This window comes from Rhinatrema bivittatum, chromosome 3 (assembly GCF_901001135.1).
Source record: "Rhinatrema bivittatum chromosome 3, aRhiBiv1.1, whole genome shotgun sequence".
Lineage (NCBI taxonomy): Eukaryota > Metazoa > Chordata > Amphibia > Gymnophiona > Rhinatrematidae > Rhinatrema > Rhinatrema bivittatum.
In genome coordinates, this window is record NC_042617.1 from 550,011,158 (window position 1) to 550,038,775 (window position 27,618).

At 45.4% G+C, this 27,618-nt stretch overlaps 2 protein-coding genes across 8 annotated transcripts in view; one reads left to right on the forward strand and one right to left on the reverse strand.

The window, feature by feature from the left end:
• PLN (phospholamban) lies at positions 1-25,773 on the reverse strand. 2 transcript variants are annotated; one of them, XM_029596429.1, is made up of 2 exons: positions 25,519-25,773; positions 1-2,030 (listed from the first exon to the last, which is right to left on the reverse strand). In XM_029596429.1, exon 2 carries the CDS (start codon positions 1,918-1,920, stop codon positions 1,762-1,764), a length of 159 nt encoding a protein of 52 aa, XP_029452289.1. In that variant the 5' UTR covers positions 1,921-2,030; positions 25,519-25,773; the 3' UTR covers positions 1-1,761. The 2 variants fall into 2 exon arrangements, with proteins under 2 accessions (XP_029452289.1, XP_029452290.1); XM_029596430.1 differs by lacking the exon at positions 25,519-25,773 and adding an exon at positions 2,380-3,244.
• Positions 1-27,618, forward strand: part of CEP85L (centrosomal protein 85 like) — a 382,914-nt gene that overhangs the window by 217,556 nt on the left and 137,740 nt on the right. The window lies entirely within an intron of this gene.

Consider the following 27,618-nt stretch of genomic DNA (forward strand, 5'->3'; position numbering starts at 1 on the left):
CTCTGCAATTCTTTTATTTGTTGTTTTATTGGAAGATTTGTACTGCTCGTGCCCCAGCAGGAGAGGTATTCCATTTTTTTTTATATATATACAATTGGCTGTCTGTGTACAAAGCCACTGATTACACGTTTTTGGATGCTGCGATTAATATAATGTACAAAATAACAATGTTGACTGCCTCTGCCTACAGAGGAGATTTACATGAGTCCAAATCCTCATCTCTGTTTTTAAATTTAAAAAATGAGGGTGAAAACAAAGAGAGCATGCAGAAAAGTGCTGTATTTTTTGCTATTTGTGTCTGACCCCCTTCCTTCCCAGCCAATCCACTCTGCTCCGCCGGTGGTGTCCCATCTACAGTAGACCCTCCCCGTGAGGTCGGCAGGCACTGCGTCAGCCCTGGGCACTGACCCTGGGGATATGGAGCACAAGCAGCGGCATGGTTGCTTTCTTTCTCTCCTCAAGGAATCTCATTCTCTTACCCGACTGCGCCTGACCCTACAGCGGGTAGGGGGAGGGGAGGCAGTCATTGGCAACGAAGGGCCTTGTCGTGCTGTCACATTTCCCAGGGAATATTTTGCTTCGGTGCCATGCCCGTCCTGTTTATACATTCCTCGGTTTAGACAGTTCTGGTCTCTGATCTAGACTGGTTTAGTTTCTCGTTGTGAATGAACATCTGTAGGGCTCAGCTATAGGAATCTGGAGTTTTGATTTGCCTTCAGAAGGGGGTGGAAATTACCTCCAGATACACGGAAGATTTTTTTAATAAGGGGAAGATTTAACGTATTCTTTCTGAAGGAGGCTGAATGAATGTGATGTATGCAGATAATTTGCTGGAAGTCAGGCCTACCAACACCGGGGCCATCCTCTCCTGCCTATCTATCCCTTGCATGCACAGCTGGGAGGGTCATCAATATGTCACTTTTAACCACGTGACTCGGTTGATCCTTTCCAGCAGGTCACCCCTCAGCCTGTGGAGCTGAGACGGCTGTGACGTCTGAGGGGAAGTAGTGACGTACCATCGGTTTGGACAGATCTTTTGGGGTCCTGCATGAGGAGAATATGACCAGATGGTAGGGGGGGGGGAGAAGAGAATAACCTGCAGCTGTTTGTCCCCCACACTGGGCAGTGCTGCTTCTCAGTGAGAACTCTGTCCCCTCCCCCCCCCCCCCATCTTCTCAAGGCTGTGCCTATTCCTCCCCCTCCTACCGCCCGCTCCCACAGACCTTCCAGGTAGCCCTGCCCCAGCACTTCCTTGGATCACAGGGCTGCAGTGGATCGTGTACACATAACATATAAAATGCTGTATTCCAAACACCTAGCGCACCTCCTTACTACCCATTCGTGAAACGGAGGCTGAGCTAACAGAGGATCAGGACGCTAAAGCGTTAACACAGAAACAAACCAAGCAGCTGCGTTTTCCAGTGGATATTCGTGCATGTGAGGGTGTACGGCAACGCCACTTTACAGAAGTGAACAGCAACGAAACGGCGCGGCATGCACACAGGCTTTGTGACCTTTTAAAGTAGCGAGCACTTCACATGTTTACAGTAGCCGGCGAGAGGATTTGAACGGCATGGGCAGCGCCACCGGAGGGCTCCAGCCTGAACGCCGAAGCCCCTGGCAGGAGCTTGCTTGCCTCCCCCCAGGGGAGGGGGGGAAGTGGAGTCCCGCAGAGTTTCGTTTTTGGTGTGTTGTTGTATTTTTATTTTTTATTTCAGTGCGCACGGTTCGGGGGAGGTGAGCGGCGTGCAGAGCGGAGCCTCAGAGGAGCATGACAATGATGCAGATGAGAAGCAGGCAGATTAGAATGAGCGTGAAATTGACAAAGAGCTCCTGCAGGTTTTGGCGGGCGTGCGGCGGCACCTCAATGGTTGAGGCTCTCCTCAGTGCCGAGCGGGTTATGTGCTGGACCTTCTCCATGGCAGAGGGGGAGGGCGTGCCAGGTGACGGGTTATTGCAGGCAGAGGTGCAGAGAGGAGTCAGTGCAATGTGCTTTTCTATCGCCTCTTTTTCAGAGAACCCGTGTGGAGCTGGGAAAGCAGGAGAATGAGTAGTTAGAAACATACCAGTAAAAAGAAAAAAAACATTGTCACCAGTGGAAATGCAGTAAAAGTCCCATAATCAAATCCAGTGCCCAGTTAAGAAGGTGAGAGTATAAATTCTCAGACATGGAGCCTAGATAAAGTGCTTTTTTTTTCCTCCCCTTTTATTTGCCAACCTTGCAATTCATTAGTACTGTTCTTACTGCACTCTGCTTACAGGCCTGGAAGGATGTGGCCTTGGTACCAGACACAACATAGGAATGAAATCTGTACTGGGCCGGCACAGTGAAAATCTGCATGTGTCCAGGAAACAGCTTCTAGAAATGACGAACATCACCTTAAAGTATGTGTTTATTTCCTGAAGGAGGTTCCTCTCTGCGTGCCCTGGAAGCCCGAGTTCCTCTCCAGCCCTGGCTTGGTGGCCTGGCCCCTGTAGTGCTTGCTTCTGGCTTTCTCATGTGTGCACAGGCCCACCAGGCTGAAGCTTGGCTCATATTGTAAAATCATTATAAACCACTAGCAAGTCAATTTTAGACTTCAGTACCAAAACTACAGCAAACATTCCAGAAATCAGTAAAAGATTTATATTCACTACCATGAGTAACATTTTAACTTTTATTTCACTAATAGCTTCTCCCTCTAGACTGCTTTTCCACATTAAGCTGATTTCCTTTTTATGGGAAGAGGAAAGAGGAGAAGGGAGGGGAGGCTGTGGAGGAAGCCAGATGGAATTGGTTATCCTGGAGTTAGACTTGTTTATTTGTGGAGGATGTCTTGGGACCGCATAGTTACTGAAATAGTTTAAAAAGGGGGTAGTTAAAAGGCCTTCATAAGAAATAGTAACCCTTGAGATTTATGACATTACAGTAAAAGCCGGCAGGTGGTGCCTGTCAGCAGACACCTTCCGGTGGTAAACTGCAAGTGGGAAGGGACCCAGCACTTTGCATTCAGGAAAAAGTACGGGAAGAAAAGCCTAGATCTCCTTTGCAGGCACTGCAGAAATCTGACAGCCTTTTAAAGAGCAACCTCCTGATACTTTGCCCCTGGTCTTCACTGGTTGCTAGGTTTCTTCAGCACTGGTTTGGCTGCCCTGCAATGCGGTTTGGTTGACTGCATTAGGCCTCGTGCTGAGAGAAATTTAATGCCACTGGTTTTGCCCCTGCATAAATTGCCTGCGCTGGCTGTGCTCTCCCTCACACAGGATAACGAAAACTCAGCACAAGTGCTCAGCCCCGGATGAGGGCATAAGAAGCACGTGCGCCCCCCTCCCTCCGATTAAAGCCGCCCTCCCTTTGTGTGCTGGTGCAAGGTAGTGCAAAACCCTTTCTGCCAGCGCTGAGTTTTCCTGCCTGCGCCCTGAAGTATGCATTCAACTTCCCAACAGGAAGGTAAGGGCTCAACTGGGAATTTTTTTTGGGAAGGGGATGATTTTTTTTTTTTTTTGGCAAAGTAATTCTAATTTATTTTGTGAAAAAAGTTTGAACATTAGTTACCAAAAGCATAATCCACACTCTGGGATTTAATATCTGTTTTATTTGTGGTGCTTTTTGCTGCTAATATGCAGGCTAACTTTGAAACCTATCCATGGTACAGCAATTAAGCATACAAGCGGATGTGCGGAGATTATTGCTGCTATTTTATAAACAGTGTGGTAGGTGGTGAGTCCATGCTCACAGGCTCTGACTCGCTGCATAAGCTTTCTTTCTAATAGGAAGCTCACATGGGGGAGGGGCTACTGTGGGGGCCTGTGAGTGCTCACTAACTGTCACCTCCCATTGATTGGAGGGGGAGGGGGGTGAAAGGGGTCATCAGAAGTGGTGGAGGTTGAAGGAGGAGGAGGAGTGAAGATTTGCATAGAGGAGTGGGAGGATGGAGGCATGAGGGAGAGGGAAGAAGATAAAAGGTCCACAGACCTGGGGCTCCCTTGAGCTGCATGGGGACCTAAAGTCATTTCTGAGTCTCCTCACAGTTACTGCTGGCTCTGGCAGCGGTTTCTGTAAGTCCTGGAGCCAGGAAGCAGGAATTGACTCCACAGCTGAAACCCTTCCCCCTTCCTTTCTCCCCCCCCCCCCCTCCCAGAGGGCAAGGTGGCACACTCGGTGTAGCACGTCCAGGTTTCTAGTTTTGGAAATGTAGGTCAGGATCACTAAAAATCTCATGATTGCAATGTACATGGGGTTTGATTCACCCAAATCTTTGGCCTCTAAAGGGCGCCCACTGAGAAATATTTGGGTTTTTCTGAATCGGAACTCACATAAAAGGAGAGATTTGTGAGAGATTTGGTGCAAAAACGTTGTTCAGCTTGGCCTGAAAAAAAGCTATTCAGAGTGCAGAAGGGGGAGGGGTCACCATTCCACCCACAGACGTGCACGCATCTCTTACTCATGTCTGAAAGTCCACAGACATAAATATATTTATTCCTGCCTGGGTATAAATCAAGGCCAAAATGTAGACCATTTCACAGCTTCTATTATTTACTATGGGAGCAATTTTTACTTTATCAGATACCATTCGCAAAACTATTTAACAACCTTCCCCCCCCCCCCCCCCCCCCCCCCCCGTTTTAAACACAGACTAACTTTTGTCACACAAATTTATCTTTTAAAGGAACATAGCCTATAATTCTGCTAGAGACTGTGGTGTTTAACCTTTTAAAAAAGACTTTGTACTACCTTAACACCTTTGGTAACTCATGTAACAGGGGGTAGGCAACTCCAGTCTTCGAGTGCCACTAACATTTCAGGTTTTCAGGAGATCCATAATGAATATGCATGAGATGCATTTGCATACACTGTATGCAAAAAAGGCTCATAAATAATTAAAAGACATAATATATTACGGTTGGGCTCAAATCTCACATTCAGGTCCTTTGAGTAACTTTTTTTTTAAAAAATAGGATCTGATTATTTTTATTCAAACTTGGCAAATAGCTTTCTGTCGGACATTTTTCAAAGTTCCAAGTTTGGGTGAATCAAGCCCTGAATATCTGCCTTGTAAACCTATGGAAAACATGTGTTCCATACCCTCCTTTCAAAAAAAAAAAATCTATCTATTGTAAAAATGATTTGAATTTTATTCAGAATACCTCCTGTTAAAACATTCCTCTTAAAAAAAAAAAAAGTTCAAACACAATTCTTTTTTATGTGATGTTGCACCTTTTGAAGGCCTCATTGATGCTGACTGGAGGGGAGTCCACAGGACTACATATTGAATGAGTTAATAGGTTACAGTGTTAGTTTGCCTAATTACCTGCAAACTAGATCCTGGTGACACATTTTTTATTGGGCTAGCCTAATACATTTGAGGCTAGCTTTTAAGGGCTAGCCTTTGTGAGGTTGGTACAAAATGAACTAATGATGTAGGCGCAACATACAAATTGTTGGTTGCATTGCTTTTATATTCAGGCACCCTCATCCATGGCACCAGTTTGCCCAGGTGTCTAAAAATTGTCATCTGGCGCCTGCCTGTGGTCTAGTCCAAAGAGGAAAATGTGCCATCACTTTAGTTGGCCCAAGTTTGATAAGAGTCACTGACTGGGACAGTTTCTTGTCCCCATATAAGAGAAGCTACAGGTAGTGGAAAAGACCAAAAAAAAAAAAAAAAAGCCCAAAAATTTAGGCAAAAAACAAAAACTTTAAAAATGGCAAATTAAAAAGCAAGGAAGCAAATAAATGACAAACAAAAAAATTACAAAAATAAAAAGAGCTCAAAAAGACAAAATAAAAAATACTAAGTGAAAAAGCAAAACAAAAAACCCCAACAAAGTGAAAAAAAAAATACAAACAAGAAAGAGAGACAAGAAAAACTTTATTTGCCCTGGCTCTTAAAAATTGTGACCAATGTCACAGAGTTCTAAATTTTCTACCCTTGCCCTCATCATTGGCTGATTTTGAATTAATTTGTGCAGAGCTGGAAGAGGATTCATAGAGAGAGAAATGGTGGGATTCGGGATGTTTTGTAGTTGTTTGCAACTCCACAGCACGTTTTAGATTAAAAAACATAAATACATCTCTGTTCAGATGTTTTGAGCAGCATGATTCAAACTGAATCATGAATTACAGACTCAGACTATAGATATATGTTAGAACAGGTTGTATATTCTGTTCCATGGCAAAACTTTGCTTGTTGCTTGTGCTTTTGAGTTTTGGAAAGAAAGTAGAAATGTGATTAAAATATGGACTTAGAGAGCTTTCTACTGGGATTTTGGGACATTGTTAACATAAGAACAGCTCTGAGCAACCCAAAGTTGCAGAATGTAGTTTTAGAAGAAGACATCATGTTTTACAATTTTTGGTATCTAATCCCAACTAACTTTTTCTTAATTCACTTTTCCCTCAGCTAGTTTCTGAAAAGGTCTATAAGAACATAAGAAGTTGCCATACTGGGTCAGACCAAGGGCCCGTCAAGCCCAGCATCCTGTTTCCAACAGTGGCCAATCCAAGTCACATGTACCTGGCAAGTACCCAAACAATCAGAACCAGAGCGGAAACCAGTGTTAGGAGTTTTCTTTTGCAATCATCTGGGGGTATTTTATACCCATCTCCCTCTCTGTCGGGTTGCTTATGGCAGTATGAAGCAATAGCCAAGGCTTCTTCCTTCCCCAGTCATCTTCTAAACTTAGGGTAGGGCACTCATCGCAAAGTTTGCTGGCTCTCAGATAGAGATTCACTATTCCATGGATGCCGTAAGCATGTTTCTGGATGAATATCACCTTTCTGGTTGACTGTGTGTACTTAATCTAAATTTATAATCTGTATTTCCTGGGGAGTTCGAAGCGGATCACCGTGTAGTATACGAGTCCTTATCATTTTAATACTTCTTGCTGGCTGACTCCCTGGTGCCCTGACCTCCTCTCAACCAGTAGTGCTCGACGGTTCCACTCAGCGGGCCACTTCAGTTGCAATCCCTGCCTGAAGGGGACACACGTTCTTGGCGCTGTTCTGTTCTGTGATCTGCTTCACTGATTCCGTAGTAAAGGAGTGGACTCGCAGGCCGCAAAGTTGAGTGCCAGTATCCTAGACGCCCCTTGGAAAACTCACAGATGAAGTTACTGTACTGGTGGCCTGGAAATGTACTGTACTGAGGCCTTCACAAGCAGCTGGAGTAATGGACCTTGAGAACCTTCAGTCTTGCTTTTTTTCCCACCAAATGCAGCGACCAAAAGTGCTTCCAGCTCTCTTCCTCTATTGACATTTTGGTGCAGAAAACAAGGCTTTCATGTTAAGTTTTCACTCATGAAGTTTATTTCCCTTCTATCTGAAACCAGTTACTTGGAGCTTCTGCCTAGGAATGCCCAAATTTGGCTTTTGTTCTGGAATCATCTCTGCCTGTTGTAAAGAAAATGTTATGAAAGCAAATAACCCCTCTGCTCTTACTTGTGAGGAATTTTACAAGACTGATAGCCAACTAACACTTGGATATAGGTTTCTGTGAATTTATGTTCTGAACTGTTTCAGATTCTTTCAGATTTGGGACTGGAACAGCTTGCTCCAAGTTGTTCTATGACTTTTTATAGAAGTCTCTTTCGTTGGTCAGTTGGAATTTCTGAATGAGGGCCAGTTGGCGGTAGAGACTTTATACTTTTCCAAGCATTTGCAAAACTGATTATAATTTTTATTGTGACAGATTCGCACAAAAAAAGGAAATGTTTGAATATGTTGGAAACATGGAAGTCTCAGACCCAAGTATCACTGACAAGCAGAAAAGGAAAACACTCAAAATACGAATAGGAAAAAACCCCGTACATACAGAGAAAAGTTCTTCCAGGTGTGAGTGGAGATGTTTTGCAGCTTGTTGAAATATATTCATTTGCGGTATTATGCTGCAGGGCCCCGTTTATCACAAATAAGAAGCATTTTGCAGTGATTATTCCATTGTTTTATTGTATAAATGGGATTTTCATTGACCTTGCTGGAGCTATCAAGAAACTTTAATAAAAAAAACAAAAAAAAACTAAGGGCCTGATTTGCTAAGGCTTTTCTCCCATTCTGTAAATGAGGCCCACCGTTTCTCCGTCAATAAGCAGATAGAAATCACCCATAACCAGTAGGTGATGTCATCCGATGGTGCTGACACAGATCCAGCTTTCTGAGCACTTATGGGAGTTCTTTTGCTCGGCCACTGCATCGTGAGTCCCTCAGACTTTCTTCATCTGAGCTACCACATGGACAGGTTTCCCCAGGCTCTTCACAAATTTTTTCTTCATGCTTTTTGCCTCCGATTTGCAAGCTTATAAATCCTCACCTTTTTTTTTTCATCTGCGTCATCAACCCTCAATAAAAGTCAAGTTTTTTTTACAAACTCCCCCTCCAAAAAGCAAGCAATAAATGAAGAAGAGTTTTAGGAATGTTTTGATTGAAAAATCTGAAATGAACAAACCTGTGATCAGCAGGTTCAAGGCTTGTGGGCTTGGGTGTTGCACGTCTGTCATAAACACCCACTCCAGTCTGAGTCCAGATTAGGATGTATGTAATTACCTGTGGCAGGATGTCACTGCGGGATCAGCAGACCCATGCCCGGAAGATGGCAGTTCTCTGGAAGGTGTATTGGGTAAGGTCCCAATGCCTTGGTGCGAGGGCAGGCAGCACAGTCAGTTAGCCTCCCAGAGCAAGATCTCTTCAGATTCCTGGCATCATAAGAAGCATTGGTCTTGCTGGGGTTTGGCCTCCCCTTATTCCCATAAGTCTGCTTGGAAGGCTCCCCTTTCTGTGGTGCCAACCTCCAGATCCATGACAGGTCAGGGGTTGAACCTGCACAGAAGCATGCCTAAGTGACCCAAAGGATTCCCTCCAAGGCATGAATGTATCCATAGTTGACAAGGAGGATCTTTATCAGTCTGAGTTCCAGCACACCCTAAAGGATGCCGAATAGTGTGCTAAGCCCCTCATCCAGCCTGTGTACAAATCATTCAGTGCTGTAGCTAGAACCTCAGCAGTGCCCATTGAAGCTAAGAGGCTTGCATAGTTATAAGTGAGCGGGCTCCATGAGGATGTCCATGATCATCTAGCAGATGTCCCTGCACAGGAAATAACTTATTTGGGGGCAAAGTGCAAGAAACGGTGGCCATGATCAAGGAACATCAGTCCATGCTGCAGTTGCTGTCCACTGGGGCTGGGAATCAGTCTGTCCCAGTCGGACATCTGTTCTCTTAACAAGCACCCAAAGATGACTTGTGCATCCCTTTGACTTTAAACCTCTTGCTGAATTGCAGTGTTCTTGTGCCCTAAGCTATGAGTCCCAAAATTAGACACCTTCCAACAACATCAGGCACATCCTGCACAGTTACCTGGTAGAGACTAGCAAACAGAGGGGTCAGCAACCAAAAGCCTAACAGCAGCTGCAGCCCAAGTCCGGGACCAATTTTTGATGACTTTTCCAACCCATCTCACCTCCTCCTCTAGTGGGGAGAAGAGTTTAGTCATTCCTACTAGAATGGATCTGTACCACAAAGGACAAGTGGACCCTGAGAATTGTGGAGAATGGCAACAGTTTGCACTTCCCACACCCTTCCTCCTCATTATTGACGATCACTTTTCAATTCCGACCCCTCCCACGCAAATCAACTTTGACTTGAAGTAGTTTCTCTGAACAGATTGCTAGTCTGTGAGAAATTCAGGATGAATTTACTCCAGACAATTCTGATGTTCATTCAGCTGAAGGAATGGCTTTGCAGTGTAGAACTTTAATACATCTATGCACTCATTCCCATTCATCCTGCCCATTGGAAATTTCTCAAGTTTGTGGTGGAGGGCATGCAGTACCTGAACAATGGTGCAGTCTTTGGTCGCTCAGCAGCTTTAAGGGTGTTCACAAAATGTTTGGCAGTCATGGCCGCACAACTCCAGAGGCAAAGAGTCTGTGTCTTCCCTTCTCTGGGCGATTGGTTGGTGACGAGCTCGTATCCAACAGGCATCCTCTATACCACAATTCAGTTTATTCATTTCCTGAGCTTTCTGATTAATTTTTCAAAGTCTAATTTGATCCCACCTCAGAGAATTCAGTTCATAGTAGCTGGGGTAGATTTGCTTATGGAAAAAACATTTCTATCTGCTGAAAGAGAGAATATTTTGATGGGCCTTGTGAGGTCCCTCCTTTAGCAGAACCAGACATCAGCAATGTCAATCCTTGTCTTCCTAGAACACATTGCCATGGTGGTACATGTGGCTCCTCTGCCTCATCAGCATATGCATAGTCTTCAGTGGGCCCTCCAATGCAAGTGGATCAACTGCTCCAGCCAGTATCACTCCATATACAGTTGTGATCATAAGTTTACATACCCCTGGCAGAATTTGTATTTCCTTTATGGCTATGATTTGTTTAATTATTGTGCTATTCTGTGATGCATAATAGTTTAATTTGAAACACATTAAAATAATAGACATGTTTTGTTGGATCACTCATGTTTTTTTAAAATGCTACACATCTTACAAATTCTGCCAGAGGTATGTAAACTTATGAGCACAACCGTATCAGTGACTCTTGAGATGCAAGTATCTCTGCAGTGGTGGATAAATTCTGGAGGTTCTGCCAGATCTTGCACTGTATGTCCCAGCACATCAGATGACCCTATCTACTGACACCTCCACCAGAAGTTGGGGGCCACATACCAGTGCTGCATGGACCCAAGGGTCATAGTCCATCCTGGAATGTTGCCTGCAAATCAATCTTCTGGAGCTACAAGCTATCCATTTTGCACTAAAGGCTTTCTCCCTCCTGCTCTCAGGCAAGAGAATCTTGATCCAGATGGAAAGTTAGGTGACCCTGTACTATATAAACAAGCAAAGAGGCACAGGCTAGTACACCTTCTGCGAGGAGACCCTCTGGATCTAGTCATGGACAGGTCATCACAGCATGCATCTTCAGGTGACCTACTTCCTGGGCATTCAATCTATGTTCGCAGAATGTAGAGTTCTACAACCTTACAAGTGGCCCTCAGAACCAGGAGGTTGCAAACAAACTTGTTCTATCCTTAGGAATGTCAAGCTCTGCTTCATGCAATCAAGCAGGTAGAGATCAGCTTTTGATGCTTTTCTGCTAAACTGGAATGTTGTTCTATCTACATGTACCTGCCACACATTGACTATTGTAATGCTCTTCACCTTGGTCTTCCTGATACTACACTACAGCCACTCCAGTTATTACTTAATGCCACCGCATGTCTTATGTTCATTGCACTTTGTTCCAGTGATATCACTCCAACACTTATGGGCTTACATTGGCTTCCTCTCAATTTGGGATCTTGCCCATGGTCGAATGCCTTTTTGAAGTTATACCAACTCTGACGATTATTACGGTCTGGTCAGAAGGGCATGCTTTGATGTTCCTTCAATCAGATGTGCCCGCCTCTCAGTAACCAGAGAATGTGCCTTTTCTGTGTCAGCTCCCATTGCATGGAACTCTTTTCCAGTAGATTTACAGCTTCATGAGTGTTTAAAGACATTTAGAGTTTTATTGAAAACATTCCTCTTCAGGCAAGCTTTTCTTTAGAAGAAGTATACTCTGGCAGTTATGAACTTATTTATTGCGTTAACTTAGTACAGGCAAATGATTGTAATTAGTGTATTAATGTTTAATATTGTATTTTATAACATTTTTGAAAGGTTAATGTTTTTATTTACATCATTTAGATCTTCTGGTTTAAGCAATCAATACATTTTAATAAATTAAATGTAAATTCCTCTCACTGCCAGAATTGCTCAAGAGTTTCAGGACAAGGCAGAGGTGACTCCTTCCCAAGGAGGTGGAAGGCACACTGATTTCAGTCAGGAAGCCTTCCACCAGAAAATCCTATAATTTCAAATAGAAGAGATTTTTTTCCATGGTGTGGGGTAATCCAGCTGGACTCTTGTCTTTTGTGGCCCGAGGAATTTGCTTCATTATCTCTTCTTTCTCTTGTCCTCCAGCCTCAGCACCTTTGGTAAAGGTACATCTTAGTGCCATTGCAACATATAATCAGCAGGGAGGACAAGGCTCTGATCTCTTCCAACAACCCTACCAACTTTATGAAGGAATTGTGGCATTCCAAGCCTCCAGGGAGTAAGTCTCAAGTACCTTTGGACTGCAGCATGGCCCTAGCTAAACTCATGAAGTCTCCCTTCGAGCCACTCTTGTCAACAGCAGACCTGAAGTTTCTCACCTGAAAAATATTCTGCCTCATGGCCATCTCATCTGCACAAAGAGTGAGCAAATCACAGGCTCCGGTCTCTTAACCACTGTGCTGCAGTTATTTTGCAACAGAGGTGTTCTGTGAAATCACCCTAAATTCTTTCTGAAAGTGTTATCCGCATCAACACATTAACCAGTCTATTATGCTTTTGATATTCTTTATAAAACCGCATGCCCATAAAGGAGAACATGCTCTCCACTCCTTGGACTGCAAGAGAGCCTTTGTACAGTGCCAGCAGAAGAGTCAGTTCTCAACTGTTGGTAGAACTTTTTCAAATTGGCTAGCAGACTCTATAGTGCACTTTTGTGTACTGGAATATCTTACAGATCACATTCTCTTGTCAAAACTCATCAAGTGAGAGCTATGGCAGCTTCAATAGCTCATCCGAGGGCCACTTTGAGTGAAGACATCCACAAAGCTGCAACATGGTGATTTATTCACACTTTCATGTCCCACTACTGCCTAGACACAGTATGTCCTGAAGAGGCAGTATCTTTTGGTCAAGCAGTTATGCACAACCTGTTCACCCAGTAGCCCACTCTTCACCTGGTTGGTGGGGTCCAGGTTGTCTGTTAAGTAGTTGTTCTGCAGCACAGCCCTCAGCTTGGGACTCAACACATGTTATGACTGATTTATGCCTACTTGTTGAAAGAGAAAGCAAGTTTGCTTACCGGTAAACAGGGTTCTCCCTAGACAGCAGGACAAATAAGCCATACGTTTAATATCCACCCACCTCCCTGGAGAGTTTTTTACCTTGCGAAAGCTTAAGTTCTGAAAGAGACTGAGGAGCTCACAAGGCAGCAACGGCACATGGGAACTCCTGTGCATGCTCAGAAAGACTTTATCTGAGCTCCGACTGCTGGGTCTGTGTCAGTGCCATCAGATGATGTCACCACTGATTTATAGCTAACTTATCCTTTTGCGCTCGGCAGTCCACGGGATAGGACTGCGGCTCACTGTTCTTACCTCCAGCCCAGACCCGTGCTTGAACTCACCTGACGCGCGGTAGACTCCCCCGGTGGAATAGCCTGACCAGGCCTAAACCACACCGCACGAAGACACCACCAACTCCAGCAAGGGGGCCTGTCTCCTAGGCGCGCACGCATCTGAACTGCCTGCATTGAAAGGGCCCATGGTGGGAAATCCCCTGCGGCGCCTCCTGATGATGTGGGTGACTCCTGTCTATATAAGGCCACTGCGGCAGCACTTCCAAGCCTCAGCAATAGGTCAACGTCTCTTGACGTGTGCGTTGCCTCAGCAGTCTTGCGTTCCTACATTCCTGTGTGCTCCATGTTCCTGATTCTTGCTCATGCTTCCTGTGTGGCACTCTGGTTTGTGTTCCTCATTCCTTGTCTCCCTTATGGCCAGTCTCCAGTCCCTTGCCTACTTAGTGGTCAGTCCTTGTCTTTCGTCACCAGTCTTCTGTGTCTTTTTTTCCATTCCTCCTGGTTCCTCGGACGGATCTTTGGCTTGACCTCTGCTTGGACGCCTGCTCTGATTGACTTCCGCCTGCCACCGACCACCGCCTGGACACTGACACTGCCTGCATCCCACCTGCGCTAGTCCCCGGCCTGCATCTTCCCCTTCTCATCAGATCTTCACCACCACAGAAGCTCGTGCCTAAGTCCAGCCGGCCCCAGCACCTCAGGGCTCAACCTAAGGGGAATGTGGGCTGGTATTGGTGAAGCTCCAGTTGGGCGTCTGCTTCCCTCAACGCTCCGCCAGCCGACGTTGGGGACCTGCAGGGCTCCTCCCTGCAGGATGTGCCAATTCCACCTTGGCCTAAAGGTCCACACCCACAATAATCCTGCTGTCTACGGAGAATCCTGTAAGCAAAAGCAATCCTATTTTTGTATTTTATTTATTTATTTTTGGCTTTTCTATACCAGAAGTTCCTGTATAATATACATATCACTCCGGTTTACAAGGAAATAACTAACTATCGCCTGGAAGGCGGTTTACATTGAACAGATAAAACAATTAAAACAGGGAACATTTATAACAAATTATTAAATCAATTATTGCTGAAACAGATAAACAGAAAAGAAGAGACATGAAGGGCGCGAAGAGGGGGTTCGGGCAACTCCAGGGAAAGAAAATACATGTCAAAAGCAGAATTTGTGTGGGTTTTTCCATAGCTTCAACTCTGGATTCTCAATTAATCTCCTCCAACCATCCCATTTCACCATAAAAATTCACCTGAAAGGTATAGGAGCTGCATGGGTGCTTGCAATGCACTGGATGCAGAATTCTGCAGTATTTAATAGATTTCCATCAGTTTGCACAGATATTTTCTCATGATTATCTATGATGAAAATGAACTTGCCGTATGCCATTCTCTCTCTTGTTTCACCACGATTCAGCAGATCACAACCTTTTGCCTAGAAGCCTGCGAATTGCTTCCTGCCGTTGTGCTAACCTCTCGGTAACAGTTTAGTTTGGGAGGGGAAGGTGGGGGATTCGGCTCAGTGGCCGCATGCTTGTACAGGGGTCCCTGGTTCAGTTCCCAGATCGGGCTTCTGCATCCCAGGTCGATTGGGGCTGGGTGGGCTGTGGGGGGGAGGGAATCATGGTCGTCAAGAAGAGCGCCATCTGGTGGCTGAATTTAAAGCTCACGAGGCTCTGGTGCATGCTTCCTGGCCTCAGGAGTATTGCTGCAATGACCAGACTAAGAGCAAGAGAAAAGGAGGCCTGGGGGAGTGGTTGCAAATGAAGGCTCGTGGTGCCAGGATCCCAGTTACTAGTTCTGAGCTGAAAGAAAAAGGAGAAAGAAACTGCTGGGCCAAGGACAAAAAAAAAACAAGTTAGCTCAGGCATCTGTTTCATATTACAGACCGAGAAGCTTCACACTATCTGTGGAACCTTTCGCAGGTGAACACTTAACTCGAGGGCAACGCCAGGCCGTTCCTCAGAGCAGTAATGCAGGGGGGGCTGCTGTGCTCCGAAGAACGCTTTCAAGTGTACGTTTCAGATATAACTTGACAAACTGGATCATTAGAAAGGACAAGCCCTGAGGGAACTTGTACCGCGATGATTAGGGGACACAAGAGAAGCTCCTCCGTGTTTATTCCCCCCAAAAGATGGAACGGTTGCATTCCGCTTTGTTTTGCTGCTGCTTAAAATGACACCAGGGTCACGCAAACGCGAGCAAGCAAAGCGCGACAAGGCCCCCCTGCCTTGTTTCCATTGTTTTTTTCTTCAGTTTAAAAATAGGTTTCCAGCCTTCTGTTATGGAAAAGGGGTTTTTCTCAGAAAAGGCCTTGCTGGTGCTCCATGGCAACAGACCAAATACAACTTTTATAGAAGCCGTTAAGAGTACGTGTGTGTGTGTGTGTGTTCTCCAGTGACTCGGGGGCCAGGAAGGAAATTCGACATAACTTTCGCAGTGCGTAGATTTATTTTTCTTTTTCAGTCATGGTGATACTTTCCCATCAACAGGGATTCAAAAATTCCTCCAGGACTTACACACCAGAGAAGGAATGCAACCGCCTTAAAAATAAATAAATACATAATAATTTAAAAAAAAAAGAAAAATCCTCTTTTCTCCCTGTGAGACCATTTCGCTCTCATCCTCCTCCTCACAGCCATTTCATTCTGCTTCTCTACTCTCCTCCTCTTGCCCCCTTCCTTCCTGTCCCCTGGAACCCTATGACTTTCCTCCTCTGCTCCCCCCCCCCCCCGAACACAATACCTCTCTCTCTCTCTCTCTCTCTCTATAGCCCTGCTGCTACAAAAAACGCTCCCCCAGTTTCCTGTCAGGCCGAAGATGCCACCGTCTCCTGGCCTTGTCTTGCCAGCTGTCAAAATCCACTAACCAATTTGTGAAACCCTGCCCATCAAGAGTGAGGATGCTTTGCTTTATAAATTCAGTTGGGGTTTAAAGTATCACCCATCTTCTCTAAATGTGAAGTACTCTTGGCAGGAGGAGTCCAAAAGTGGCATATTTTTGCTGGTTCTGATAATACTTGCTATCATTGCGCAGGTACAGTGTATACTGTGGGTTACAGATCATTCCCTAACACAAGTGACTGCCTAGACAAGTCCTGAAGTTTCCTAGTTGCATGTATAGGCCAGTTGAAGCATCTCTCTTCAACGTGGCTTCTCTGTCTTTCTACTTATATCATTTTTTTCCCCCCACCATTTTCTCCCCAGAAATTTCTGCTCAGGGGACCTTTGCTGTCCGTCCGCAAGCCACACTCTCAGTACCACTTGGGCTGGCAGGTGTCACCACATTTAGCAGCAGCTAACTTCCTAGGCTTGATGGCAACACTTTTGCAGGGCATTGCCCGGATTCAGCCGGCTCCACAGGAAAAGGGCTCTGAATCTAGATCCCTTGCACTGCTGCACGGGGCCAGCCCCAGCAATGCTTCTCTTTTACATGGAAAAGGACAGGCAGTGGGAAGCCCACGGAGTGCTTGTGGGTTCCTAGGGAAAAGGTTGCCCAGAAATGCAATATTGCTGCTTGCCTTACTGCTCGTCTGACAGACCGATATGTCTAGTAAAGCAAGACGTATATGCCTATTCTCAGGCACACTCTTCGGTTTAGCTCAGGGCGTCCCAAACCTTTCTTGGGGACCCCACAGCCGGTCGGGTTTTAAGGATACCCACTGTGAATATGCATGAGATGCATTTGCATATGCCGAGTCTCCATGATATGCAAATTTATCTCCTGAATTTTCATTGCAGATCTTCTGAAAACCCAACCGGCTGTGGGGGTCCCCAGGACAGGTTTGGGAAGCCCTGGCTTGGACTGAGAAAATAAGAACTGCACAAGAAATCCAGCAGCGTTTTGGTCTCTGTTTACTATTCTAAAATGGGATCAGTTTGATGCGTAAATAAAATTCTTCCTGTTTTTTCCTGAATATTTCTGGAAGTCGCTGTCTGTGTAGCTCTGCATTGTGACGTCGCAGCATCTAACTTATATATAAATAGCGACTTGGAGCACGTGAGGTGGTGGCTCAGGCTGCACCATGATTAACTACAGGAGACACTTTTAAAACATCTTTCCATTTTTTGTATAACTATTTTGTCTTTTTAAAAAATGAATGTTTTCTGCTTATTTCTGGAAGATTCTCTGTTAGCCAGCAAAAAGTCGATGTACTTTCAGAAGATGGGGATGACTGGACTTTGAGTAGCTCTCCAGGTGTTGTGTCGGGGCTCTGCCAGAGTATGGTGACATTTACAGTCCTTATCGTGGAATAAATCTCATATTTTTCAGTGGAAAGGAAATTCTAGAACAAGGGGGCTCATAACCTGAGGCCTAGAGGGGCAGGCTTGAGAAGTAAAATAAAAGATCATTTTTTCACAGAAAGGGTGAAAGCTGCCCATCGCTGGAACAGGTTATTGCTTTCTGTGGTAGCTATAAAGGATGTCATATCACAAGTCACAGAATTGCCCCCCCCCCCCCCCCAAAAAAAAAAAAAAAAAGATTAGCAGAAAATGTCACTATCTGGAGTCAGGTAGTGATATGAAGGGGGAGCTACTGTTGAGGAGCTGCTGTAGGGCTTATCTGACGGTTGACTTGCCCGTGTGCCGTGAGCTGCCTGGCTTCGCCTCAGAATGGCTCTCAGAAGGAGAGAGCTTAATGTGACGACTCTGCCAGCTCAAGGAGAGCAACCACTACTGATCCCCATGAAGAGCTCCGTTTGCATGGGGATGCCGGCAGGGTTATGATGGAGATGGAATGTAGGAGGCAGCACTCTTGACAGCGGGAGATCCTGCCTCCCGACCACGTAGACTTAATAGTAGGCAGCAGAAAATTCTAAATAAATCGTCATCCAAATAAGGACATTTACTCCCCGCCACCCCTTTCAGGGATGGAAAATTCTCAGGCACTAGGTTGCCCAGGTGCCTGCTGCAGACCTGGGGGGGGGGGGGGGGGCAGGAGGAGCCGTTGCAGTGGGCCTGGAGCTGGGAGGAGCTCCCAGCACAGAACAGAGGTGGGAGGCTAGAGGGGAGAGAAGCCCCCCCCCCCCATCTGTAAAAACAACCAAAAGCCCCCAAAAACCCCCAAACCCTTAAATAGACAAGACAAAATAAAGAAAACATCCAAAATGGCAAAGCAAACTAAAAGTGAAGAATTCAAAAATATAGACAAGAAAAAAAAAAGCAAAAATAACACCAGAAATGTGAATCAGACAAAACAAGAAAAAGTTCTAAAAAGGGCAAAAAAGGTTACAAGAAAAATGATCTTCTTCCCTAGCCTCTAAATTAATACGTTTTCAAAGAATTCTTTTCACTCCTTTCTCCCCATCCACAACAGACAAAAACATAAATTGAAACAAAAAAAGCAAACTGGACATTTTAAGGTTTGTTTTTTTTTTTGCTTTACTTCAGGGTGGCCCAGTGCCTGCACCTGCGTGCGCTCTGAGCTTTGTATAAAATCGGGGGGTGTCTGTGGCCCGAGTGGCGAGGCCGGGGAGGAAGCGGACAGCTGCCTGTAATCCCTTGGGGTATTGGTTGTGCTGAATCCTGACTCCAGGCAGTGAAGGGTTTAGACAGTTTGCTCACTGCGCTGTTACCAGTAGATCAGTAACGCAGAACAGATCTAGTTATACACCTTACTGGGCCACTTTCAAAGAAACCATTAACTATGCCTGACCACCAGCTATGCTCGTCTTCACGACTGTATTCCCATCCTCGGTGCACGAGAACGTGGACCACTGTGGCAAAAGCTGTCGAGCATTGTACATGCGGTCGGGGCCAGTGCAAAGCTTCTTGATGCCTTAGCTGGATACAAAATTTGGTGTCCTCCCGTCTCCCGCTTCTGTTTTCACTCTCCCCCATCTTCTCTCACCAGTCCGCAGGCCATCACAACCCCTCACAGTGCCCCCCCCCCCCCTCTCCCCACCCAACAACTTTCCTGTTTTTGTCACAGCAGCTGAAGTAGTTTTTGGGATCACAGTAGCTGAAGGCCAGCCAGGGCATTGTATTATCATAGTCTCCTCCTTGGTGGCCCTCCCCTTCCCCCTCCTGTGGGCTGTCTACTTGGGCTGGGGCTGGGGGGGGGGGAAGAAACTTGCCAAATCCACCGTGTACTGGGAGTCAGTCCATGTCCACGTTACTGGGAGGATTTAACTTCTGGCTTGGGAAGAGTGTATTGGTGACAGGGGGGGAAGCCAAGGATTTCAGATTAGGGTCACTGGTGGCAGGCCCAGCATGGATTTGGGTTTGTTTGGCTGCCCCGGGACTGCTGACGGGTGAGGTCACACCAGCCCTGTATGTAGTTAAAGAAAGGAGGTGCTCATCCTGTCCGGGAATCATGCTGGTAACCTGTATTTTGTAGGTAATTTTATAGGCACAGCATTTGTTTTTTAAGTGGTGCTGATACATGTCTCAGTTGTGCAGAACCCTTCCCTTTGCTGTACGGTGCAGCTAAGCAGACGACGGCGTGCACGGAGATGAGTATCCCCTCCCCTCCCCTCCCGCTCTGCCCCCTAACTGTATCTTTTTGTGAATTTGCTGGCTTTCTCTGTAAGGGTGCAGTGTGAGAGCGCCCCACCCTCAAAACTGAACCCGCCGATGCTGGCATTCACTGGGCACTACGATCTAGTTTGGGCTTTTTTTTTTTTTTTGTTGTCTTTTTATCCTAGAATTGTGTTAACACTAAACTGCTAACTCTGTAGACGCACAGTGGCATTGTGAGATAGTTAAAGAAAAAAAAATGTTCTTGGATATACAGTGCATCTTGTTTTTAAAAAACCTCCTTTATAAAAGTCTCATAAAAAAAATGTGGACATGCCCCCCCCCCCCCCCCCTAAGTAACTGCTTTATCTGTTCTCTGGAGTCACTTTGAGGCCGATGTACCCGCCCTAACACTGGAGTTAAATTTTACTGTGGGGGATGTAGAGTTTTATTTAGCGCACACATTAAAAACGGGGGTTTCCGGGGGATGCAGTAAGCTAATGGATGCAAATCACGCAGGGTAAAAAAAAAAAAAAGGCGCTCCAAGTGAAGAAAAGTGCTAAAATGTGAGTTAACTTGAAAAATCTGCACTAATGCTGAAAAGCGCTTTAAAACAGGAGTAAGGAGGGTAAGTGCTTGAAGTTGGAAGGAGTGTGACCAAAATTCCCATTGCATGCAAGACTGGCACTGGGCATCCCAGCCTGGGCACGGTCTGACATGCAAGGCCACTTGGGCAAGGCAAAGGTAAGCTCTCTACAGCAGACGCGTACGCACCCCTAATGGCTGCAGTTGCCCATTCCAAAGAGCTTGCCCTTTGATTTCACTTGGCGCGCTTTGCCCAAATGGCCTCGCCTGTGAGATTGTGCCCGAGTCGGGAATCCCTGTTCCAGTCTTACACGCGAGACCATTTTGATCACACCCCTTCCAGCTTCATGCATTTACCTCCTTACTCCTTATGTTTAATTCCTTGGCCTGAGGTGGAGTAAAAGTTAACTCTCATTTCTGGTGGCCTCGATATTCTATTGCCGTGCCCATGTGGTAGTGTCCAGCTGTACCCAGTGTCTACCACATTGGGTGCAGCAACAGAATGACATTGGCCACCAGAAATGTGAGTTTACTCCACCTCAGAGCAAAGAAGGAGTTAACATTTCCTTATTTAGCTGTAGGTTTCAAGTCTGTGGGGGAGGAGCCTTCAGCTGAACAGTATGCGCTTTGGTGTTGTCCATCCTGAATTTGGCATACCGTCAGCTGTAGGTGCCCTTCCCAGAGAGCTTATGCATTGTTTAGTTGTAGGTTCCAACCCCATAGGACTTACATTGGAAACTGAAGTCCTTCCTAGGTCTGAGGTGACGTATCACACTGGGCACAACACTAGACAACATTGGTCACTCCACCTAAGTTCTAGGAGTTACATTTCCAAAGTAAGCTCTCTGAGGCAGGCACCGGTTAAAAATGTTTGTTTGTTATCCTGAAAGCTGGGCAGGACACACACACACAGTGCTGAAGTGAGTACTGTTCAGCTGTTGGAGTCCACCCAGACAGCCTATGCCTTGTTCATCTAGCTGTAAGTGCCTTTCCCAGAGGGCTTATTCTTTTATTTTACTTGCCGTTCCTTGACAAAATGGATTTTAATGAGAGAATGTGTCCACAAGTTGGGATGCACAGCACCAATCTCACATGCAATGAAGGCATGGCAAGTAAAATCAAAGCATAAGCTCTCTGGGGTGGGCACCTTAAGCTGAACCCTCTGCCCTTTGGCGCTGTGCATCTGATTTTGTCGTCCTGTTCAGCTGCAGGTGCCCCCCCCCCCCCCCCGGAGAATGTATGCTTTGTTAAGTTAGCTGTTGGTGCTTTCCTCAAGAGAGCTTATGCTTTGATTTTACTTGCCAAAATGGCTTTGACTGCAATAATTTGCTCTCCTGAGTGAGCACTTGCAAATAGTTGAACAAAGTGTAAGGCCCTCGGAACAGGCATCTACAGTTAAACAGTAGTTCAAGGTTGGGATGCCCAGCGCCAGGTTCTGGCTCCGAGAGCTTACTGGAAATTAAACTCCTGGGTTCGAGGTGCAGTAAACTCATTTCTGATGGCCAAAGTTCTTGTGTTGCTGCGTCCAATCGGCTAGAAGCAGCTGAACACTACCACACTGGCCACAGCAATAATATAAGATGTGAGTTAAGGTAAACTTCTGCTCTGCGCCGGGAGTTAAGCAATAATATAAGATGTGAGTTAAGGTATACTTCTGCTCTGAGCCGGGAGTTAAGCAATAATATAAGATGTGAGTTAAGGTATACTTCTGCTCTGAGCCGGGAGTTAAGCAATAATATAAGATGTGAGTTAAGGTATACTTCTGCTCTGAGCCGGGAGTTAAGCAATAATATAAGATGTGAGTTAAGGTATACTTCTGCTCTGAGCCGGGAGTTAAGCAATAATATAAGATGTGAGTTAAGGTATACTTCTGCTCTGCGCCGGGAGTTAAGCAATAATATAAGATGTGAGTTAAGGTAAACTTCTGCTCTGAGCCGGGAGTTAAGCAATAATATAAGATGTGAGTTAAGGTAAACTTCTGCTCTGCGCCGGGAGTTAAGCAATAATATAAGATGTGAGTTAAGGTATACTTCTGCTCTGAGCCGGGAGTTAAGCAATAATATAAGATGTGAGTTAAGGTAAACTTCTGCTCTGCGCCGGGAGTTAAGCAATAATATAAGATGTGAGTTAAGGTATACTTCTGCTCTGAGCCGGGAGTTAAGCAATAATATAAGATGTGAGTTAAGGTATACTTCTGCTCTGAGCCGGGAGTTAAGCAATAATATAAGATGTGAGTTAAGGTAAACTTCTGCTCTGCGCCGGGAGTTAAGCAATAATATAAGATGGGAGTTAAGGTAAACTTCTGCTCTGAGCCGGGAGTTAAGCAATAATATAAGATGTGAGTTAAGGTATACTTCTGCTCTGAGCCGGGAGTTAAGCAATAATATAAGATGTGAGTTAAGGTAAACTTCTGCTCTGCACCGGGAGTTAAGCAATAATATAAGATGTGAGTTAAGGTATACTTCTGCTCTGAGCCGGGAGTTAAGCAATAATATAAGATGTGAGTTAAGGTAAACTTCTGCTCTGAGACGGGAGTTAAGCAATAATATAAGATGTGAGTTAAGGTATACTTCTGCTCTGAGCCGGGAGTTAAGCAATAATATTAGATGTGAGTTAAGGTAAACTTCTGCTCTGAGCCGGGAGTTAAGCAATAATATAAGATGTGAGTTAAGGTATACTTCTGCTCTGAGCCGGGAGTTAAGCAATAATATTAGATGTGAGTTAAGGTATACTTCTGCTCTGAGCCGGGAGTTAAGCAATAATATAAGATGTGAGTTAAGGTATACTTCTGCTCTGAGCCGGGAGTTAAGCAATAATATAAGATGTGAGTTAAGGTATACTTCTGCTCTGAGCCGGGAGTTAAGCAATAATATAAGATGTGAGTTAAGGTAAACTTCTGCTCTGCGCCGGGAGTTAAGCAATAATATAAGATGGGAGTTAAGGTATACTTCTGCTCTGAGCCGGGAGTTAAGCAATAATATTAGATGTGAGTTAAGGTATACTTCTGCTCTGAGCCGGGAGTTAAGCAATAATATAAGATGTGAGTTAAGGTATACTTCTGCTCTGAGCCGGGAGTTAAGCAATAATATAAGATGTGAGTTAAGGTATACTTCTGCTCTGAGCCGGGAGTTAAGCAATAATATAAGATGTGAGTTAAGGTATACTTCTGCTCTGAGCCGGGAGTTAAGCAATAATATAAGATGTGAGTTAAGGTAAACTTCTGCTCTGAGCCGGGAGTTAAGCAATAATATAAGATGTGAGTTAAGGTAAACTTCTGCTCTGCGCCGGGAGTTAAGCAATAATATAAGATGTGAGTTAAGGTATACTTCTGCTCTGAGCCGGGAGTTAAGCAATAATATAAGATGTGAGTTAAGGTATACTTCTGCTCTGAGCCGGGAGTTAAGCAATAATATAAGATGTGAGTTAAGGTATACTTCTGCTCTGAGCCGGGAGTTAAGCAATAATATAAGATGTGAGTTAAGGTATACTTCTGCTCTGAGCCGGGAGTTAAGCAATAATATAAGATGTGAGTTAAGGTATACTTCTGCTCTGAGCCGGGAGTTAAGCAATAATATAAGATGTGAGTTAAGGTAAACTTCTGCTCTGCGCCGGGAGTTAAGCAATAATATAAGATGGGAGTTAAGGTATACTTCTGCTCTGAGCCGGGAGTTAAGCAATAATATAAGATGTGAGTTAAGGTATACTTCTGCTCTGAGCCGGGAGTTAAGCAATAATATAAGATGTGAGTTAAGGTATACTTCTGCTCTGAGCCGGGAGTTAAGCAATAATATAAGATGTGAGTTAAGGTATACTTCTGCTCTGAGCCGGGAGTTAAGCAATAATATAAGATGTGAGTTAAGGTATACTTCTGCTCTGAGCCGGGAGTTAAGCAATAATATAAGATGTGAGTTAAGGTATACTTCTGCTCTGCGCCGGGAGTTAAGCAATAATATTAGATGTGAGTTAAGGTATACTTCTGCTCTGAGCCGGGAGTTAAATCTCCTGCATTAAGAAAAATCTGCTCTAAGCTGTCTTCCCTTGAACGCACCTCCCTGCGTTGTGGGGTATTAATGAATGCATTCTTTTTTTTTTTACATGGGATTTCCATGCGCCCACGCTACGCATACCGCCGGTTTCGTAGCACTGGTTTTTTGGTGCTAAAACTCATATCCCTGAGAAAGGTTAGCGCCAAAACCGCCAGGCTAAAACCGAAGTAAAAACCCTCAGTAGGCTCAGCGCAGCTTATTGCATCGGCTCCGTTGTGCTGTAGCCCCTGAAATGTGCGGGATCTCCGCCCCCTTTTTATAAGGGATTATTATTGGGGGCGGGGGGGGGGGGGGTTAAGTGCCCTTCTAATTGCGCTTTACATCATGGAACCTGTCAGAGAAGAGTTGTTTGTTTTTTTTTTAATGCCGGAAATTGATGTTGTCATTATAATTTGAACCTATTGCTTTCCATATTGTGAGCAATTTTTGCAAGTCAGACAGCTGGAGACCCACACTGGAGTTTTTCACCGACATTCCTTACCAAGGCATTAAGAAATGTTGCACTCTTCCTGGTATAAAGCAAGTGAGGAGCAAGAGATGGAGAGTAAGAGGGCAGCTGGCAGAAGAGAGATCCGTGGCTCCTCTGCTAGAACATGACCCCTGTGGTTTTACAAGTGCACTGCGGCAGGGAGCGGGGTCTGAGCACATTTAACCAGGTTTCAAGTTTTTGTAGTCGTGGGAATATATATATATATTTTTGTTAATAATATGGCATTTGGATTTTTTAGCACATCTTTCCAAATAATACACAAGGTGCATTATTAATATTCGGTACAATCATAAACTTTTTATCCACCAGGAATAGGAAATTTGATTTCTTTTTCAAGTGGTTTGAAGAACATGTTTGTTTAAAAAAAAAACCCACACACATACCGAAGTAAGGAAAAGTTTTTGAAAGGAAATAAAATAACCCTTTCCCTAAATAATGCAAAGTTCAAACTGAAGGCAGTACTCAAAATTTGGAAGAAAAAAACCCTGTGTGAAGACGTGATGGATGCCATGCAGGCTTGTGACCTTTCAGGGTGAATATATGTCTACGGTACTTCTAATAGACAGTAAACAAGGAAAAGGAAAAATCATTTATTTTAGAAACAAAACTGCATCGCAGCTTTTATATTGCAGAATCTAAACTGAAGCTGTGGTGGGGTTTTAAGCCACACATGCCAGAGACGTATTTTATACTCTAGGAGGGCTTCACACTGGAGAAAGCGGATCACGTTAAGAAAGTAACATTTCAGCCAGGGCTAATAAGCTGCAGCAAGAAGCAGCGCCTTACCTGGGGGGCTGCTGGTTCGGAGGGCGTCGTCAGGACAGCGGGCTCCGAGCTGTGGCAGGACCCTGCCGGCGCTCAGCCTGTGGAGGTTCTGTGGCACCGGTCGGGAGCCTGCTAACAAAGTTTATGGGAAGAATCAGAGGAGGTGGGAGGGGAGAAGCAAAAGTTGCAAAGGCGGAGCCGCCAGTGTCGTGCAGTGGTGCGGCCCTTACAAAGCGGTTAGCGGGGCTCTCACTACAGCCAAGAAACGTCTTCAGCCTGGGAGATCGCCCCTTTTCCCCTGTTCAGTCGGCCACCTCCCCCCGTCCCTCCTCCTCCTCCTCCACTGAAACATTAGGGAGGAGAACTGTGAAAATGTTATCCAAAAAGTCAACCTAGCTGAAGGGAAAGTGAGAGGATGGTAAACGTTCCGGAGCAGTGTGTGGGATTGGAATCTGGGACTTGGGCTGTTTATGGGTAAAATCCGAGGGCTTTGGGTGGGGGTGAAATCCGATTTCACCTAAAGATCGGAAGAGCCATGGGGGTCTGTCTGGCCTTTTCCCCTTTCTGGTGGCACACGTCGGGGTCTGCGCAGGGTGGGGTTTGACCTCTGTCGGTGCAGTCTCAGGAAACGAACGTGTGACTCCTAAGAAACCTTTTTGCAGGAAGCTGCGTTAATAGGCTGCTGTCTGCCACAGGCCATTTCTAAACGAACTCGGCCATCCTGCCCTGGCTTTTGTTTAGCTGGAACTGTGGCAGTAATAATAATAATGTTTTATTACGAGTGTGGGCGAGCTTTAATTTCCCCTTTTCTCAGGATTTTTAGTCCTGTTGCCTACACTTTTTAAATGAATACATTTCTGTAGGAGCTATTGATTTTTATTTTTTTTTCACCAACTTCCACTGTAGATTTGAAGTAGGACTCTCGCGTTCCAAATTCAGAGGCGCATTGCCCAGCCGGCTTCAATGGATATAAGTTTAAGAACCCGAGGGGACTGGGAGCGCGCGGCGGCGGGGCCCGTCGCTCACGTGGCGCTGTAAGCAGAACAGCGATGTTGGCGCGCAGGGCCCCGCTGTTAAGCAAAGGGCCTTGTGGAGTCGGCAGCGTGCTGGGCAGTCACGGGGAGAGATAGAAGTCGTGATCCAGCCGGATCGTATCTTCACAAGAGGGGGACAATGTCAAAGGTGCCTCTCCTTTACCAGGGAAATTTGCATTTGCTGCCGTACCTTGCACTGGGTTCGGCTGGGGAAAATCGCCCCATGTTATTCAAATTAAATGGAAATTGAAAAATAATGTAAAATGTATGTTTGGTTTTGTTTTATTTATTGCTCAGCAGTACCTCCTTTCTCCTTTTCCTTCCAGCTCAGTTGGAACCAGGGCTGGGATTCTGGTGCCATGAACTACTTGAGGATTTTTTCCCCCTATTTTAATAGCCACCCTCCCCCCAGCTGTATTTAGTCTGCTCATTACAGCAATGGCCATGAGCTAAGAGCCATAAACTGGGACTCCTTCCGGACCCCAGTATTATGGGCTTTAAATCTGGCTACCTTTAATGACTACCGTGACTCCTGTTCCCCTCCCCAAGGGACTGTGAATGCTACCTCTGCTGCCTCCACCTCATCCCAAGCCCCAGACATCCCAGGGTGGAGAAGACCCAATCTGGGAGTGGAACTGGGGACCCTCCGAATGGCAGGGCACAGCAAAGCCATTGAACCCAAGGGCTGGCCCCGATATTTATTTTTAATAGGATGGGATCAGTCAAAGGATGTTTTGTAATCCCTGTATCGGTGTTTGATTGATGGAATTCAGGATTGCCATTACATCATAAAATCATGGCAACAGGGATTACAGGATTTTGATAGGAAAGATTCCCGAAGGCCTGCATGCAGAGCTTGTGTGATCTGGGGAGGAAATCCCTCTCTGTCATGATATACTCCTCTCCAGTGGAGGGAGGGAAGGGCATCCCTGAAGCCCACACACAGCTCCACTCTTCTGTGGCGAGGGGGAGAGGACTTTGAATGGGTTGGGGGTAGCCTTCTTCTCCCTGATCAAGGTGCTCTTTCCTGTTTGATTTTTCTTTTGTATGCCACATTGCGCAATTTTAATTATATTTGGCTGAATGT